General features: G+C 51.1%; 2 protein-coding genes across 2 annotated transcripts; both read right to left on the bottom strand.

Annotated features, from left to right (window-relative positions):
- Window positions 1–1,962: 1,962 nt before the first annotated feature.
- On the bottom strand, window positions 1,963–8,826 carry LOC308348029 (polycystin family receptor for egg jelly-like; the record flags this gene model as incomplete). Its single annotated transcript, XM_080811846.1, has 1 exon — window positions 1,963–8,826. One exon carries the CDS (start codon window positions 8,824–8,826, stop codon window positions 1,963–1,965), a length of 6,864 nt encoding a protein of 2,287 aa, XP_080667972.1.
- A 4,007-nt stretch (window positions 8,827–12,833) lies between these two features.
- Window positions 12,834–19,694, bottom strand: LOC308348028 (polycystin family receptor for egg jelly-like; the record flags this gene model as incomplete). The annotated part of the gene is made up of 1 exon (XM_080811845.1): window positions 12,834–19,694. The coding sequence occupies one exon, from the start codon at window positions 19,692–19,694 to the stop codon at window positions 12,834–12,836; it is 6,861 nt and encodes a 2,286-aa protein (XP_080667971.1).
- Between the last annotated feature and the right edge of the window lie 212 nt (window positions 19,695–19,906).

The following is a 19,906-nucleotide window of genomic DNA, read 5'->3' as shown; positions in this document are numbered from 1 at the left end:
GCAAAGTGCCCCTCTCCAGGCCCCTCGGCCCCTACGTATGCCAAGCACTGTGCTGCCCCGACCACCAGGCCTGGGGGCTGGGCCTTCTTCCTTTGGGCAATCGAAAAATAAGGAATACACAAGGCATTTTAGTAATCCTGGGGATAACACCGATTCCGGGACGTCGACCGCGGGCAGCTGAGGAAACACTCTGATTTTCTTACTAGCAGATAGGACCCCTGGGTGCTTCCAGCAAGAGCATTCCTTGGGTCACAGCCACGGTTATATGCTGCTGACTTTATTTTCTGTGTCTGCCCAGAGATGGACCATCTGCATGAAGCTTTTCACGTATGACCTATAACCACTCAGATACATGACCTTGTCTCTTGAATACCGTTCAAGTCCCAAGACAGGCTACACAAGTTAGGAGGTGGACTGCAAGAGCTACGGGAAATACTCAAAGAGCAAATCGTGATCGTTGGCAGAAAATAAAGTTAATTTGAATTTGAGCTCTCTACCACTTGTAATATAAGAAGAAAACCAATCCAAAGGATTAGCAAAATCTCAAAGTATTTTTTTAAATGGTTTCCTAGGAAACCACGTATTTACAGATAAAAAGAGAAGGACATGTGGGTGGCTCAGTCAGTTAGTCTCTGTCTTCCACTCAGGTCATGATCCATGATCCATCCTGGGATCTAGGCCTGCTTCCTGTTCTGTGCTCAACGAGGATTCTGCTTCTCCCTCTCTCTCTCTCTCTTCTCCCCTCCTCTCTCTCTCTCTCTTTCAAATCAATAATATCCTAAAAAAACAAAAGAAAATCCTAATCTGACCTCCGGGCACTCTTGTGTGAGTGGCATGGAAGCACGTGCATGAGTCTGTGAGCCATTCCAGCACAGTTCAGGACTACAGGGGCACCCAGTGAGTAACAAGGGCTTGGGACATAGTTGTCCCCCAGCTGATAGGGTTGTCCCCCTTCACTGGCTCTCCATGGGGAAGGCGGGATCCACCTGTACATACACCCCTCACGCAGAAATCACGGCAAGTCTCACAGGAACAATCTCACATTTAATTCCGATAAAGCTTAAAGTGGCATCTATATAAATGAACATGCTTCTGAGCAGAACTGGAAGAGCTGGGAGCCATATTGCTCTTAAACAATAAACCACATTTTCTTTATTATTCTGCAATAATCCACCATGCTCTAAATTACCCAAAGTCCAAGACCTGGATGGACAAATTCTTACAGTCAATATAGAGAACACTTACTATCTTTCGATGTGAGCCTACTCCCCCCGACAAACACACACACACACGCATCTTTTTGTTGTCGAACAAAATTCATGTCTAATGGCCAGAAAATATTATTACATTTTACAGTTTTAACTGGCAGTAGCCCTCAGGAGTAGATGGGAAGCTCAGACTTCTGACCTTCAGGTCCCAAACCTAAATTCGAAAACTGAAAGAGAGATCCTCATGTCGGTACACAGTCCCTCCAGCCCTGGCCCAGCTGGATGGTACGGGGTGGGGTGTGGAGGGGGAGTCAAGTGGTTGAGAGGCGTTTCCAAGCTTTGCTCAGCAAGGGGATCCCCCAGAGCGACTGAGTTACCAACAAACTCCTAACACCCATCCCCGGAGCACGCAGTCGCAGGACAAGAATGCTCTGCCCTAGAGAGGTAGGGTGGGGACCTTTAGAGCTCTCTACCCAACTCCGGGTCTCTACTACTCTAAACTGCTGTGGGCTCCAAGGACAACGAGTAACCTCTAGAGAGGAATCATCCCAGGGCTCCCATGCTGTAGACATACCCTACACCCCAACACTCAGGAGTAGAGGCCAAAGGTGGAGACACTTCTGAATGTAGGGGTGTGCATTGTGCAGGACCCGGGAAGAGACTACTGCTGAGCCATTGAACATTCCTTACATCCGGAGAACCAGCATCGGTGCAGGGGAGGTGCCTTGCCTGTGGGTCTTGACCCTGTCCCTCATCACACAACAAGATAAACCATTTTTTTCCCTTTGATGTTTCTGGTCTTCAGCCCCAGATACCGCCGGCTGTTCTTCTCTGGCTGCCCATACAGCATGTTGACAAAGAACTCTGGTTCATCTTTGTCCCTGGGTTGGAAGGTCAGAAACCTAAACATTGCTCTTAGCTTGCGGCACAGATAGGTCATTGCTTCCGCTTCGTCCGATGGTTCCTCGTACACGGGCTGCTTCATTTTCTTATAGGTAGACACAATCACTGCTCGAAATAAGTTGATCAATACACAGATCATAACCAGCAAGAAGGAAAAGAGAAACAGGACCCCCAGAACCCTGTTGTTGGAGAACTCGGTGTTCTGAAATGCTGGAACGCAATAGGAGAAGATCGTCTGCGTAGCATGAATCAGGTTACTGTAGTTCCACTCGTGTTGACCAAACACCAGGGAGCCGATGACCATGAACACAAAGAAGTACACAGACACCACCAGGGCCATGTGGCAGATGCCGGGAAGGGCCGCCTGAATGGCCCTCTGAGCCAGGCGCACATCATAGAAGACTCTGGAGTACCTGAGGGTCTTCAAAATGGTCAGAAATAACAGGAAACCCAAAATGATCCTCATGGCGTGATCTACTTGAGAAACTGCATGAAACGGAATGAAATCCTCAGGGTGCGACAAGTAAAAGCGAATTATGCCAGTGGCCAAGAAGTGCTTCCTAAAGAAGAGCACAATCAGCACAGTAAATATGCATTTTAGAGCAAAGTTGAGCAGGTTATACACACTTCTCACGTACGAGGCCCTTTCTTGCATGATGATATAACCCTCATCGACCACATAGGCGAAAAAGAAAATGAGAATGGCCACATACAAGTAGATTTCTGCCGAAGTTTCCCTGTCGAAATCAGCAAGCGAGAAGGAGTACACGGATAAGCTCGTGTTCACAACTCCTAACTGAGACGCCTCGAAAACGACAGAAACGCTACAGAACAGACTGACGTCTGGGTTGAAGGTGGTCAGCTCCAGAATGACGGCCCACGTCTTCTCATCAAGCCACTCGCTGCTCTGGAGTTCCCTGAGCCTCACGGTGGAATTAAAAGGCTGCTGCTCTGGGAAGAAATAGAACGCGTAGCCTCCCGACCCGTAGGTGTGTAGGAGTCCGTGGGAGACATACCCCCAGGTCCTCCCTGGAGCCTTGTAAGTAAACCCACTGGTATTCTTATCCTCTGGCCTCTTGAGAACTTTGTTCCAGAAGCTAGAGTAGCTTCTGGTGTCTTCCGGGTCAGTGCCATAGTTGGGATGACAATGGATTTCTCTTCCCATGCTGGTCTGGGCCAAGCTGGCAGGCAGGCAGAGTTTATCGCCGGGTCTCGCCCTCACCTGCCTCAGGAGTGGAAGGCCCAGGATTTTAGAGGAGCTGTCGGGCAGAAAGGCTGGATTCGGGTCGTTGTGGACCAGGGGCACCAGCACGGTGTTCAGCCACCTGTAGATGTCCTCCAGCTTGGTCACCGAGCCGAGATCCACAGAGAACCGATCGCGAACCAACTGGTTATAGTAAAAGCTGTCCGTGTGACGCAGGAGGGCGACGAGGCTCAACAGGAGGGCCAGAAAGATGAAGTGAGTGAGAATGTAACACAGGAACAGGAAAGCCCTCCTCTTAATTGCCCTCTTCCTCTTGAATATTAGGATTTCGTCTTCAGTGAGGGGCTGGTACATCCTCGATCTTCGGAGCTCTATGATCTGCTCGTGTCTCCCTTGCATTTCTTCTTGGCTCAGTGTGCTGTGTAGCTCGATCTCAGCGTAGCGGAACTGGCTTTCCCATGAAAGGTTTTTACAATACTTGGGCGAACTTGATCTGAAGCCTGACAGAAGTATAATTTTACACGTTTGCACCAGAAAAATAGACAGACAGAATGAACAAAAAGATGCAAAGAGCCATTCCATTGACTTTTCATAGCCATAGGTCAACCCATAAAATATGATGAAGAACGAAGATATAATGGATGTGGCGAAAACCAGGAGCCACGCTATATGTAGGCACCATGAAGGCAGAACGAAACTTCTCTTCTCCTTGAGTTCCACAGTGGGACCCGCTTGGAAAGGTGGCTCTCCGGAAGGAACATTTTGATTGTTATTTGTGTTTGCGTTACTGGCATTAATGTTTGTTACTTGGGTGCGTGAGTCCCTGCTCTCTTTCTTCTTAGGCTGGTGCCGCGTTACAGACAGCGCCTGGGCAGTCTTTTGAAGTCGAGGTCTTTTCCCAGTTGGAGGCTCTGATGCCCGCTTGATGGATGAGTCCCCAGACTCACGAGCATACCATCTTCTCAGAAATTCCTCCCAGTATAAATTCTCTAGCTCCATGTCAGGAACCTTCTGGGGAGATACCTTTTCTAGAGTCACACGAGGTTCCCTCTGGGAGTAGGTGAAGAGAAAAATGATCAATATTTGCAGAGGCAGCGTAATTAACACACTTTGCAGTCCTATCATCATTGACCTGACGTAGCTCCCCTCTCCTGAAGCCAAATTTTCTGCTCTGTCGAGATTAAAGAACATAATGTTACACAGAAGGGAGGCCATCAGCATTGCCAAACAGCAGGACAGTCTCTGCAGCCTGCTGAATGCCCTAGAACTATTGTTGGAGAAAATAGAGAACCACGAGTGATCTCTCCCCATCCTGTAAGCTGATTCTATCAGGAAATAGTCCTTTCTGTTGATAGGCTGGTCTGGGTCGGTAACACGAAGTGTTCTGTCCAAAGAGGTGTCAATACAAAGCCATTCCCGGCATAAAAACAGCCAGATGTGTCGGCTGAACAGATTTTCTACTTTGACTCTGCTTAGATACCAGCTGGGGGATTTGCCCTCATTGTTGTGCCACACACGAATGGAATGGATGTCCCCCAAGTCCCTTTTCGTGGTTAGGAGAAAAGTGTTGATGCTTCCCCGGTAGAGGGTTGTAAAATATGGGTGGCTCAGACAATGCACATCGCTGGCACCTTCCGATCCCATAAGTTGCATAAAGACATCGGCCCTGGTCCCAGCCCCACAACGGCTTCCTGTAAAGACAGTCACGAGGTAACATACCTTATCATAAGGATCATTATCCAGTAGAATTATCACGTGTAGCCGAAGATACCGATCCCTCCCATCCATCAGCAAAGCCCAGAAAGCTAGGATTATGTACATCATCATAATGAAAAGTACCGTGAAGAGCGTCACAGGGTTGTGGGTAACGTTCTTGATGGCCTCCAACCGTAGATCCACAGCATTAGGAATCACAATCAATTTGGTTGTCAAAAAGTGGGTTTGCAGGTGTCTGCTGGCTTGTTTTATTAGATCCAGCTGCCGCCGAACCCTCCTTGTGTTTTGGCAGATGCAGTGCACTCTTCGCCACGTGGTCCTCTCTCCGAGAACACAGGTATCTTCTCTCCAATCACTCTGGATCCCATACATGTCTAGGCAGTGAGCGCTGAAAAGAGCAATTCTCACTAGCTTATCATTGGCTGTCATGACAAAACGAGGCGCCTGCAGAGCTATGATCAAGGTGCACTCAGACGAGCCACCTCGCTGAGCTATGACTTGTAGCAGGGATGCTGGAAGGCAAACCACGCGGACCTCCCTAACGGCACAGGCTGAGCCGAACAGGTCACTATGGGTGGCCATGGGAGGGATGTCATGGGGCACGAAGAAAGTGGCGACCAGAGCAGTGGGGGTAATTTTATTGCCGGCGTACACCAACACTGTGAACAGCACGGTCACTTCGGTCACAATGTGGACCAGCAACTCCTTCACTACACTGCTGTCCACCTCAACCCTGAACTCCCCTGTCGTCCTTTTCAAGGACTCATCAGCTCCCTCGGTCTCACTCTCGGGTCCCACCGTGAGGTTAAAAGCTGCAAAGCTCAAGTTTCTTCTGGCGATGTACACTTCTGCTACATCAGGCATGATCTCGACCACGTCGCCCTCAGGGGTCGTTCCTGTCATCCTGAATCCAACCACCTCTGCAGAGCAGCTTTCCTGATCATTCATCCAAGGAAAGGGATCGTCTGCAAACTCACAAAACATGGTGGAAATCGGGGCGTTTTCAGGTAAACTAGGAATACTACTCACATTTAGCGTCGGACGAAAATAATGTTGACTGCTTTTCTCATTCCTGAAGACATTGGTAACATCCCACTTTTCAGTTTTCCTGACATACACATTAAGGCTGGAGGCCGTCATTGCAGTGGTCTCATTCCCTGGCACTTTTCCCTCCAATACTGTGTCTGCTAGCAATTCCAACACATAGAAAGGCTCATCGACCACTTCATAGCTAACGGTCAGTTTCAAGATATTAGACAAAGTTGTTAATATCCCAGTGCTCACAGTTTCTATTTGTTCAGAGTGAACGTGTGAGTCCTTCTGTCGAGACTCTTGTAGGGCTCGATTTGCTAGCCAAATCCTCACTGTGGCCAGTTTCTGAGCCAATCGAGTGAATCCGGTGGTCGTCTGGGTTAATTTAGTAACGCTCATGACTACCTGGCTAATTTCCACCAGAGTGCTATTGGGAAGAAGGAAAGTCTGGTTGACAAGGTATTCCCGGAGTCTGGCCTTGTCAGCTTCCAAACTTAATTCAGGTTTCATGTTATTCAAAACAGAAGCTGCTATATATATTAAATAACCTGCAGGTAGGAATTCCTCGTTGTCAAGCAAAGTAGATAGCGATGAACTTGGTCCCATGGTGAAATTGAATAAGCGATCGAGCACAGCCTTCGCTGAGATTTTATCCGTAGGGGCGTGTACGGTCGCGTACAAAGTCGCCTGAGAAAAAGCTCCTAGAGAGTCATACACCTGAACAAATATCTTCATGGCATAACGATTAGCCAACACACCCACAGGGAGAAAGGAAGGGGGCGATGTGGACTCATTCCCCAAATACAGGATGGCCCCCAAGGTGTTCTCTTGTATAGAACTGATCTGACCAAAACCATACAGATCAGAGACCACCATTTTGTAAGTAAGAGGGAAGTTCTCATCCTTAAAATTATCGCACCGTATGACAAACCTGGTAATAAAGGCAACTCCTGTAGCTGGATTAATGCTGCACTCTCCAGTTTCAGGGACATGGTTGATAACAAAGGGGTGTTTCAAGTCCACGTTATGCCCACTCCAAGTTGCTAAATGTACAGAAGCCCAAAACTTAGCTTCAGGAAAGTCCTTCAAAGCAAAAGCTTTTATAGACATATGAGCCCCATTCCTCCCTGTTGTGGTGTGTTTCACCCAATCAAAGTTTACCTCATCCCCTAGAGATGACAGAATCGACCACTTATACACATCCCGGCTTTTTGAACAAGTTGTGCAATTGAGAAACAAAGAAAATCTGGCTGAAATACCCAAAACGGCATCACAATTTTCAATACACGAGATGTATGCTGCGGGGGGTTCTCCTTTGAGCACGTGTACCTTTCTATCTATATAGCCCATCCTAGCACCCTTGCGGATCACCATTCTGAAGTAATACACACCTCCACCTTTCAGCGTTCCCGGCTGAAGTGTGAGGACAGGGCCAGAGGCCTCCTTCCAGTTCAGATCAGTCTGCTTTGGGGCGCAGACGCTGCTGCTCATCACTGTGATTTTATGTCCCCGGTAGTTTTTTGGGTCGGTGGTACAGTACCAAGAAAAAAGGAGCCCCTCGGATGGGTCGTCCGAATCTGCATCAGAGGACGTCTTTCCTTCCAGAACCAGCCTGTTTGTGAATTGGATTACTAAATTGGGATTGCCAGGAATAACTGCCAATAGATCACTTCTAGTGATGTTGACATAGATGAAATCCGAGCCTTTTGTCATCAGTGTCTTTGTTTTTTCATCGAAGATGCTGAGTGTGACTCTGAACGCATACGCCCCGAAAGATAAGGTTTTGGGGCGGATTTCCAAATGTAGTGGAGACATCCCAAGTCTGATGTCCCGTGTTTTCAAAGGTGCATTCCAGTCCGGGATGTTGTTTACGGAGCGCACGGGAAAGACGTGCCACTCTGGAACAATTGAGGTGGTGTTAGGGCAGTTGTGCTTAATGGATACATGGAGGGTAGCCTCCATCTTCCTGGTCAGCACCAAGGGTTCACCATCTTTCTTCCTGTTGATCTTCACCATGGTGATGGCACAGGGCTCCTCTGGGGACACCTGGCAGGACACGGAAGACTGGATGGCTTGAGGACCATCCGAGTTGACAGCTTCCAGGACAACAGGCGTGGGCCCATCCGTGGGGCACTCCGTTTGGGCCACGAAGCCCGCGGAGGGGCGAGGCCCGGCGGCCGGCAGGTCGGAGGAGGAACGACGGGGGCGCCGAGGGCCGGCGGGCCGCAGCGGCTCGGGCCAGAAGGTCCAGTCCGGGCGCCCGAGCGCGCGGGGCCGCGGGGTGCGCCCCAGCAGGGACAGCCGGCCGCGGCGCGCAGACAGCCGCAGGTGCAGGAGCGCGGGCGCGGCGGCCAGGCGCGCGCGCAGCAGGACGCGCCGCAGGACGCAGAGCGGGCGCGCGGGGCCGCGGGGCAGGCAGAGGCGGCGGCCACCGGCCGAGATCACGCCGCCGCCAGGGGCCGCGCGGGGCCGCAGGCGGACGCGGGCGCTGCCGGCCGGCTCCCCGAGGCCCGGGGCGCCCCTCCAAGCGCGCAGCGCGGCCGCGTCTCCGAGGGCCGGGCCGCGGGTCCGGGCGGCTGGCGGGGGGCGGCGGGCCGAGGCGGGATCCGGGCGTCGGGGTCCGGACTCTGGTGCGGCGGTGGCCTGGGAGACGCGGATGGCGGCCAGGCCCCTGCGAGGAGCCGTGGGCCGCGGCAGGCGGCTGCGATCTAGGCCCAGGGCCTGGGCCAGGAAGAGGAGTAGAAGCGCGGGCCCTGGCCACATGGTGCCGCCTCCTGGGAACCTCAGACTGGCAGCGGCAGGCGGAGGTGGTCTGGCTAACCGTCAGGGGGAGCTCGGGCCAGGAGGAGGGTCGTGGTCATGGGTCATGACCCTGGAGCATGGAATGGGGTGGGCTTCCGGTGTCCCCTCCCCCTGCCTGCCACTGCACGCCTCCAAGCAGGAGTCCTCATGGGATTAAGGGGGCCCAGGCTCCCAACAACCTGGAAAGGCTCCGCCTTAGGGGAATCCCCTTCCCCTGGCAAAAAACCACAGTGTCGTGAGCTCCCTGAGAGCCCAGGGAAGTCTAACTCTGGGTTTCTTGATTTGCTTTTCCTACTTTTTTAGGATGAAACCCCAAGTCCTTGATTTAGATCTTTTTCATTTCTCTAGAAGCATTTAATGCTGTAAATGTCACCAAACACTCTTAACTGCCTCCTGCATGCTTGCCTAGTTTTGTTATCGTTCAATTTAAACTATTTCTACTTGGCCCTGTTTGGGTTTTGAACCATCAGTTCAAATGGGTTGTTTAATTTCCCGGTATTTGGAGCTTGTGCGAAATCTTAGTTATGCTGGTTTCTAACTTAAGTCAGTCGAGGACAGAGAATACATTCCATCTGATTTTGAGCCTTTGCATGGACTGAGACTTGCTTGAGAGCACATACAGTAGTGTGGTCTGCCTTGCTGTATGGTCCTCGTGCCCTTAAAAACAAGGTATGTCTCCCGTCGTTGGGTGGGTTTTCCTACAGACGTCAACTAGATCAAGGGAGTTGGTACCCGAGTGTTTCATCCTCTATGTCTTCCTGGGTATTCTCTCGTTTTTCTGCCACTCGCTGAGACAGGCTGTTACTCTCTCCTGAGCTGACTGGGAAATTGTCTCTTTGACCCTTTCTTTCTGTGCATCTTTGCTTCTTGTCTTTTCAGGCTCTATTAGATGGATACACATTTGTGTTACGTCCACATGAATTGGTCCTTGTCTCGCGATGAGATGTTTCTGTTCATCTCAGTAATCATCTCCGTTTGGAAGTCTGTTTCACCTGATGTTCAAATGCCAGATGATATGTTGATTGTATCTGAATAAAACTGGAAAATGAAATAAGATAGCCACACTCGCCTTCTTGTGCTTACTGTCTCCATGCCGTATCTTTCTTTCACTGATTTCCTTTTCAGCTTGTGTATGTCTTTATACTTAAAGTGGTCTTTCGAAGGCAACATGTAATAGGGTTTTCTTTTCTTATCCTTTCTCTCTCTCTCTCTCTCTGAGTGCACCACCCCCGAAGGACAGGCCATTGTCAGGACAGAAGGAGGCAGCCATCTGCAAAGAAGGGAGAGGGCCCTTACCGAGAACCCATCATGCTGACACCCTGAGCTTGGACGTGGGGCTCCAGAGCTGTGAGGAGTAAATCCTTGCTGTTCAGACAGCGCCCCCACTGCGCCCCCCACCCCGCGGTATTTTGTTTTAGCAGTCTGAGCTAAGACAGCAGGAAACGTCGGGGCTGAAAACTCAGATTGGGGTCCTCAGAGGCATGTAGGGTGGAGGCCCAGATGGAGAAGGAGACAGACTCTGGTTGTCTCCGGTACTTAGAGGAGAGGTGGACAGAGATAGGCAGTGGGGCAAGGTGGAGAGCAGGAGGGTGTGGTGTTCTGGAAGCCAAGGAAAGAGGGGATTCAGGAAAGACACAGTGTGGCCTGATGGGTCAGAGCAGCTGAGGATGAGGAAGACGAAGCTGGAGCATCATGCTCCTAGCCTGCTGACTCCCTGTGCCCTCTCACCACCACCCCCAACACACACTTTGGGACAGGAGTCCCCAGGCCTGGGCCAGCGCCACGGGCGGGAGGGTCTCTGTGCACCCCAGGCAACAGATGAGATATGTTCAAAAGGAGCCCTGTCCTTCCCCGAGGACCCTTTAAAGCAATGTCGCTGTGATCCATGGCACCCTTGGTGATCTGAGCCCCAGCGACCCGGCCCTCCGGAGCCTGCCCTGCTCCAGCTTCCAGACGACCCTCTGGCCGGCGGGGTCCCATGCTCCAGTCTCAGACCCGCTCTTCCCTCGTGTCTCCGCAAAGTGCCCCTCTCCAGGCCCCTCGGCCCCTACGTATGCCAAGCACTGTGCTGCCCCGACCACCAGGCCTGGGGGCTGGGCCTTCTTCCTTTGGGCAATCGAAAAATAAGGAATACACAAGGCATTTTAGTAATCCTGGGGATAACACCGATTCCGGGACGTCGACCGCGGGCAGCTGAGGAAACACTCTGATTTTCTTACTAGCAGATAGGACCCCTGGGTGCTTCCAGCAAGAGCATTCCTTGGGTCACAGCCACGGTTATATACTGCTGACTTTATTTTCTGTGTCTGCCCAGAGATGGACCATCTGCATGAAGCTTTTCACGTATGACCTATAACCACTCAGATACATGACCTTGTCTCTTGAATACTGTTCAAGTCCCAAGACAGGCTACACAAGTTAGGAGGTGGACTGCAAGAGCTACGGGAAATACTCAAAGAGCAAATCGTAATCGTTGGCAGAAAATTAAAAAGTTAATTTGAATTTGAGCTCTCTACCACTTGTAATATAAGAAGAAAACCAGTCCCAAGGATTAGTAAAATCTCAAAGTATTTTTTTAAATGGTTTCCCAGGAAACCACATATTTACAGATAAAAAGAGAAGGACATGTGGGTGGCTCAGTCAGTTAGTCTCTGTCTTCCACTCAGGTCATGATCCATGATCCATCCTGGGATCTAGGCCTGCTTCCTGTTCTGTGCTCAACGAGGATTCTGCTTCTCCCTCTGCCCCTCCTCTCTCTCTCTCTCTCTTTCAAATCAATAATATCCTAAAAAACAAAAGAAAATCCTAATCTGACCTCCGGGCACTCTTGTGTGAGTGGCATGGAAGCACGTGCATGAGTCTGTGAGCCATTCCAGCACAGTTCAGGACCACAGGGGCACCCAGTGAGTAACAAGGGCTTGGGACATAGTTGTCCCCCAGCTGATAGGGTTGTCCCCCTTCACTGGCTCTCCATGGGGAAGGCGGGATCCACCTGTACATACACCCCTCACGCAGAAATCACGGCAAGTCTCACAGGAACAATCTCACATTTAATTCCGATAAAGCTTAAAGTGGCATCTACATAAATGAACATGCTTCTGAGCAGAACTGGAAGAGCTGGGAGCCATATTGCTCTTAAACAATAAACCACATTTTCTTTATTATTCTGCAATAATCCACCATGCTCTAAATTACCCAAAGTCCAAGACCTGGATGGACAAATTCTTACAGTCAATATAGAGAACACTTACTATCTTTCGATGTGAGCCCACTCCCCCCGACAAACACACACACACACGCATCTTTTTGTTGTCGAACAAAATTCATGTCTAATGGCCAGAAAATATTATTACATTTTACAGTTTTAACTGGCAGTAGCCCTCAGGAGTAGAAGGGAAGCTCAGACTTCTGACCTTCAGGTCCCAAACCTAAATTCGAAAACTGAAAGAGAGATCCTCATGTCGGTACACAGTCCCTCCAGCCCTGGCCCAGCTGGATGGTACGGGGTGGGGTGTGGAGGGGGAGTCAAGTGGTTGAGAGGCGTTTCCAAGCTTTGCTCAGCAAGGGGATCCCCCAGAGCGACTGAGTTACCAACAAACTCCTAACACCCATCCCCGGAGCACGCAGTCGCAGGACAAGAATGCTCTGCCCTAGAGAGGTAGGGTGGGGACCTTTAGAGCTCTCTACCCAACTCCGGGTCTCTACTACTCTAAACTGCTGTGGGCTCCAAGGACAACGAGTAACCTCTAGAGAGGAATCATTCCAGGGCTCCCATGCTGTAGACATACCCTACACCCCAACACTCAGGAGTAGAGGCCAAAGGTGGAGACACTTCTGAATGTAGGGGTGTGCATTGTGCAGGACCCGGGAAGAGACTACTGCTGAGCCATTGAACATTCCTTACATCCGGAGAACCAGCATCGGTGCAGGGGAGGTGCCTTGCCTGTGGGTCTTGACCCTGTCCCTCATCACACAACAAGATAAACCATTTTTTTCCCTTTGATGTTTCTGGTCTTCAGCCCCAGATACCGCCGGCTGTTCTTCTCTGGCTGCCCATACAGCATGTTGACAAAGAACTCTGGTTCATCTTTGTCCCTGGGTTGGAAGGTCAGAAACCTAAACATTGCTCTTAGCTTGCGGCACAGATAGGTCATTGCTTCCGCTTCGTCTGATGGTTCCTCGTACACGGGCTGCTTCATTTTCTTATAGGTAGACACAATCACTGCTCGAAATAAGTTGATCAATACACAGATCATAACCAGCAAGAAGGAAAAGAGAAACAGGACCCCCAGAACCCTGTTGTTGGAGAACTCGGTGTTCTGAAATGCTGGAACGCAATAGGAGAAGATCGTCTGCGTAGCATGAATCAGGTTACTGTAGTTCCACTCGTGTTGACCAAACACCAGGGAGCCGATGACCATGAACACAAAGAAGTACACAGACACCACCAGGGCCATGTGGCAGATGCCGGGAAGGGCCGCCTGAATGGCCCTCTGAGCCAGGCGCACATCATAGAAGACTCTGGAGTACCTGAGGGTCTTCAAAATGGTCAGAAATAACAGGAAACCCAAAATGATCCTCATGGCGTGATCTACTTGAGAAACTGCATGAAACGGAATGAAATCCTCAGGGTGCGACAAGTAAAAGCGAATTATGCCAGTGGCCAAGAAGTGCTTCCTAAAGAAGAGCACAATCAGCACAGTAAATATGCATTTTAGAGCAAAGTTGAGCAGGTTATACACACTTCTCACGTACGAGGCCCTTTCTTGCATGATGATATAACCCTCATCGACCACATAGGCGAAAAAGAAAATGAGAATGGCCACATACAAGTAGATTTCTGCCGAAGTTTCCCTGTCGAAATCAGCAAGCGAGAAGGAGTACACGGATAAGCTCGTGTTCACAACTCCTAACTGAGACGCCTCGAAAACGACAGAAACGCTACAGAACAGACTGACGTCTGGGTTGAAGGTGGTCAGCTCCAGAATGACGGCCCACGTCTTCTCATCAAGCCACTCGCTGCTCTGGAGTTCCCTGAGCCTCACGGTGGAATTAAAAGGCTGCTGCTCTGGGAAGAAATAGAACGCGTAGCCTCCCGACCCGTAGGTGTGTAGGAGTCCGTGGGAGACATACCCCCAGGTCCTCCCTGGAGCCTTGTAAGTAAACCCACTGGTATTCTTATCCTCTGGCCTCTTGAGAACTTTGTTCCAGAAGCTAGAGTAGCTTCTGGTGTCTTCCGGGTCAGTGCCATAGTTGGGATGACAATGGATTTCTCTTCCCATGCTGGTCTGGGCCAAGCTGGCAGGCAGGCAGAGTTTATCGCCGGGTCTCGCCCTCACCTGCCTCAGGAGTGGAAGGCCCAGGATTTTAGAGGAGCTGTCGGGCAGAAAGGCTGGATTCGGGTCGTTGTGGACCAGGGGCACCAGCACGGTGTTCAGCCACCTGTAGATGTCCTCCAGCTTGGTCACCGAGCCGAGATCCACAGAGAACCGATCGCGAACCAACTGGTTATAGTAAAAGCTGTCCGTGTGACGCAGGAGGGTGACGAGGCTCAACAGGAGGGCCAGAAAGATGAAGTGAGTGAGAACGTAACACAGGAACAGGAAAGCCCTCCTCTTAATTGCCCTCTTCCTCTTGAATATTAGGATTTCGTCTTCGGTGAGGGGCTGGTACATCCTCGATCTTCGGAGCTCTATGATCTGCTCGTGTCTCCCTTGCATTTCTTCTTGGCTCAGTGTGCTGTGTAGCTCGATCTCAGCGTAGCGGAACTGGCTTTCCCATGAAAGGTTTTTACAATACTTGGGCCTACGTGTTCTGAAGCCTGACAGAAGTATAATTCTACAGGTTTTTATCAGAAAAATGGACAGACAGAATGAACAAAAAGATGCAAAGAGCCATTCCATTGACTTTTCATAGCCATAGGTCAACCCATAAAATATGATGAAGAACGAAGATATAATGGATGTGGCGAAAACCAGGAGCCACGCTATATGTAGGCACCATGAAGGCAGAACGAAACTTCTCTTCTCCTTGAGTTCCACAGTGGGACCCGCTTGGAAAGGTGGCTCTCCGGAAGGAACATTTTGATTGTTATTTGTGTTTGCGTTACTGGCATTAATGTTTGTTACTTGGGTGGGTGAGTCCCTGCTCTTTTTCTTCTTAGGCTGGTGCCGCGTTGCAGACAGCGCCTGGGCAGTCTTTTGAAGTCGAGGTCTTTTCCCAGTTGGAGGCTCTGATGCCCGCTTGATGGATGAGTCCCCAGACTCACGAGCATACCATCTTCTCAGAAATTCCTCCCAGTATAAATTCTCTAGCTCCATGTCAGGAACCTTCTGGGGAGATACCTTTTCTAGAGTCACACGAGGTTCCCTCTGGGAGTAGGTGAAGAGAAAAATGATCAGTATTTGCAGAGGCAGCGTAATTAACACACTTTGCAGTCCTATCATCATTGACCTGACGTAGCTCCCCTCTCCTGAAGCCAAATTTTCTGCTCTGTCAAGATTAAAGAACATAATGTTACACAGAAGGGAGGCCATCAGCATTGCCAAACAGCAGGACAGTCTCTGCAGCCTGCTGAATGCCCTAGAACTATTGTTGGAGAAAATAGAGAACCACGAGTGATCTCTCCCCATCCTGTAAGCTGATTCTATCAGGAAATAGTCCTTTCTGTTGATAGGCTGGTCTGGGTCGGTAACACGAAGTGTTCTGTCCAAAGAGGTGTCAATACAAAGCCATTCCCGGCATAAAAACAGCCAGATGTGTCGGCTGAACAGATTTTCTACTTTGACTCTGCTTAGATACCAGCTGGGGGATTTGCCCTCATTGTTGTGCCACACACGAATGGAATGGATGTCCCCCAAGTCCCTTTTCGTGGTTAGGAGAAAAGTGTTGATGCTTCCCCGGTAGAGGGTTGTAAAATATGGGTGGCTCAGACAATGCACATCGCTGGCACCTTCCGATCCCATAAGTTGCATAAAGACATCGGCCCTGGTCCCAGCCCCACAACGGCTTCCTGTAAAGACAGTCACGAGGTAACATACCTTATCATAAGGATCATTATCCAGTAGAATTATCACGTGTAGCCGAAGATACCGATCCCTCCCATCCATCAGCAAAGCCCAGAAAGCTAGGATTATGTACATCATCATAATGAAAAGTACCGTGAAGAGCGTCACAGGGTTGTGGGTAACGTTCTTGATGGCCTCCAACCGTAGATCCACAGCATTAGGAATCACAATCAATTTGGTTGTCAAAAAGTGGGTTTGAAGGTGTCTGCTGGCTTGTTTTATTAGATCCAGCTGCCGCCGGACCCTCCTTGTGTTTTGGCAGATGCAGTGCACTCTTCGCCACGTGGTCCTCTCTCCGAGAACACAGGTATCTTCTCTCCAATCACTCTGGATCCCATACATGTCTAGGCAGTGAGCGCTGAAAAGAGCAATTCTCACTAGCTTATCATTGGCTGTCATGACAAAACGAGGCGCCTGCAGAGCTATGATCAAGGTGCACTCAGACGAGCCACCTCGCTGAGCTATGACTTGTAGCAGGGATGCTGGAAGGCAAACCACGCGGACCTCCCTAACGGCACAGGCTGAGCCGAACAGGTCACTATGGGTGGCCATGGGAGGGATGTCATGGGGCACGAAGAAAGTGGCGACCAGAGCAGTGGGGGTAATTTCGCTGCCGGCGTACACCAACACCGTGAACAGCACGGTCACTTCGGTCACAATGTGGACCAGCAACTCCTTCACTACACTGCTGTCCACATCAACCCTGAACTCCCCTGTCGTCCTTTTCAAGGACTCATCAGCTCCCTCGGTCTCACTCTCGGGTCCCACTGTGAGGTTAAAAGCTGCAAAGCTCAAGTTTTTTCTGGCGATGTACACTTCTGCTACATCAGGCATGATCTCGACCACGTCGCCCTCAGGGGTCGTTCCTGTCATCCTGAATCCAACCACCTCTGCAGAGCAGCTTTCCTGATCATTCATCCAAGGAAAGGGATCGTCTGCAAACTCACAAAACATGGTGGAAATCGGGGCATTTTCAGGTAAACTAGGAATACTGCTCACATCTATCGTCGGACGAAAATAACGTCGACTGCTTTTCTCATTCTTGAAGACATCAGTAACATCCCACCTTTCAGTTTTCCTAATATACAGATTAAGGCTGGAGGCCCTCATTGCAGTGGTCTCATTCCCTGGCACTTTTCCCTCCAATACTGTGTCTGCTAGCGATTCCAACACATAGAAAGGCTCATCGACCACTTCATAGCTAATGGTCAGTTTCAAGATATTAGACAAAGTTGTTAATATCCCAGTGCTCACAGTTTCTATTTGTTCAGAGTGAACGTGTGAGTCCTTCTGTCGAGACTCTTGTAGGGCTCGATTTGCTAGCCAAATCCTCACTGTGGCCAGTTTCTGAGCCAATCGAGTGAATCCGGTGGTCGTCTGGGTTAATTCAGTAACGCTCATGACTACCTGGTTAATTTCCACCAAAGTGCTATTGGGAAGAAGGAAAGTCTGGTTAACAAGGTATTCCCGGAGTCTGGCCTTGTCAGCTTCCAAACTTAATTCAGGTTTCATGTCATTCAAAAGAGAAGCTGCTATATATATTAAATAACCTGCAGGTAGGAATTCCTCGTTGTCAAACAAAGTAGATAGCGATGAACTTGGTCCCATGGTGAAATTGAATAAGCGATCGAGCACAGCCTTCGCTGAGATTTTATCCGTAGGGGCGTGTACGGTCGTGTACAAAGTCACCTGGGAAAAAGCTCCTAGAGAGTCATACACCTGAACAAATATCTTCATGGCATAACGATTAGCCAACACACCCACAGGGAGAAAGGAAGGGGGCGATGTGGACTCATTCCCCAAATACAGGATGGTCCCCAAGGTGTTCTCTTGTATAGAACTGATCTGACTCAAACCATACAAATCAGAAACTACCATTTTGTAAGTAAGAGGGATGTTCTTATCCTTAAAATTATCGCACCGGATGACAAACCTGGTAATAAAGGCAACTCCTGTAGCTGGATTAATGCTGCACTCTCCGATTTGAGGGAAATAGTTAATAATAAAGGGGTGCTTCAAGTCCACATTATGCCCACTCCAACTTGCTAGATGCACAGAAGCCCAAAACTTAGCTTCAGGAAAATCCTTCAAAGCAAAAGCTTTTATAGACAAATAAGCCCCATTCCTCCCTGTTGTGGTGTGTTTCGCCCAATCAAAGTTTACCTCATCCCCTAGAGATGACAGAATCGACCATTTATACACATCCTGGCTTGTTGAACAAGTTGTGCAATTGAGAAGCAAAGAAAATCTGGCTGAAATACCCAAAACGGCATCACAATTTTCAATACACGAGATGTATGCTGCGGGGGGTTCTCCTTTGAGCACGTGTACCTTTCTATCTATATAGCCCATCCTAGCACCCTTGCGGATCACCATTCTGAAGTAATACACACCTCCACCTTTCAGCGTTCCCGGCTGAAGTGTGAGGACAGGGCCAGAGGCCTCCTTCCAGTTCAGATCAGTCTGCTTTGGGGCGCAGACGCTGCTGCTCATCACTGTGATTTTATGTCCCCGGTAGTTTTTTGGGTCGGTGGTACAGTACCAAGAAAAAAGGAGCCCCTCGGATGGGTCGTCCGAATCTGCATCAGAGGACGTCTTTCCTTCCAGAACCAGCCTGTTTGTGAATTGGATTACTAAATTGGGATTGCCAGGAATAACTGCCAATAGATCACTTCTAGTGATGTTGACATAGATGAAATCCGAGCCTTTTGTCATCAGTGTCTTTGTTTTTTCATCGAAGATGCTGAGTGTGACTCTGAACGCATACGCCCCGAAAGATAAGGTTTTGGGGCGGATTTCCAAATGTAGTGGAGACATCCCAAGTCTGATGTCCCGTGTTTTCAAAGGTGCATTCCAGTCCGGGATGTTGTTTACGGAGCGCACGGGAAAGACGTGCCACTCTGGAACAATTGAGGTGGTGTTAGGGCAGTTGTGCTTAATGGATACATGGAGGGTAGCCTCCATCTTCCTGGTCAGCACCAAGGGTTCACCATCTTTCTTCCTGTTGATCTTCACCATGGTGATGGCACAGGGCTCCTCTGGGGACACCTGGCAGGACACGGAAGACTGGATGGCTTGAGGACCATCCGAGTTGACAGCTTCCAGGACAACAGGCGTGGGCCCATCCGTGGGACACTCCGTTTGGGCCACGAAGCCCGCGGAGGGGCGAGGCCCGGCGGCCGGCAGGTCGGAGGACGAACGGCGGGGGCGCCGAGGGCCTGCGGGCCGCAGCGGCTCGGGCCAGAAGGTCCAGTCCGGGCGCCCGAGCGCGCGGGGCCGCGGGGTGCGCCCCAGCAGGGACAGCCGGCCGCGGCGCGCAGACAGCCGCAGGTGCACGAGCGCGGGCGTGGCGGCCAGGCGCGCGCGCAGCAGGACGCGCCGCAGGACGCAGAGCGGGCGCGCGGGGCCGCGGGGCAGGCAGAGGCGGCCGCCACCGGCCGGGATCACGCCGCCGCCAGAGGCCGCGCGGGGCCGCAGGCGGACGCGGGCGCTGCCGGCCGGCTCCCCGAGGCCCGGGGCGCCCCTCCAAGCGCGCAGCGCGGCCGCGTCTCCGAGGGCCGGGCCGCGGGTCCGGGCGGCTGGCGGGGGGCGGCGGGCCGAGGCGGGATCCGGTCCGTGGGGTCTGGAAGGGGCTGTGGCGGTCGCCCCGGAGACGCGGATGGTGGCCAGGGCCCTGGGAGGAGCGTTGGGCCGCGGCAGGCGGCCGCGACTCAGGCCCATGCCCAGGCCCAGGAGGAGGAGAAGCAGGGTTCTGGGCCGCATGGTGCTGCCTGACTGGGAACCTGGGAACCGCCGTCGGAGCCGTGGGGTCTGGCTAACCGTCTGGTGTTGGGGGTGGGGTGAGTGGGGGGGTGCGGGGGGCGCAGGCTGGGGGGTGGGGCGCGGACTGTGGGTCACTACCCTGCAGCATGGAATGGGGTGGACTTCGTGGGTCCCCCTCCCTCTCCCTGTTCCTGCAGGCCTCCAAGCAGGAG

The sequence above is a fragment of the Martes martes genome (assembly GCF_963455335.1).
Source record: "Martes martes genome assembly, chromosome: 8".
Taxonomy (NCBI): domain Eukaryota; kingdom Metazoa; phylum Chordata; class Mammalia; order Carnivora; family Mustelidae; genus Martes; species Martes martes.
The sequence above is the reverse complement of the archived record's forward strand: the minus strand, read 5'-3'. Positions and strand labels throughout refer to the sequence as shown.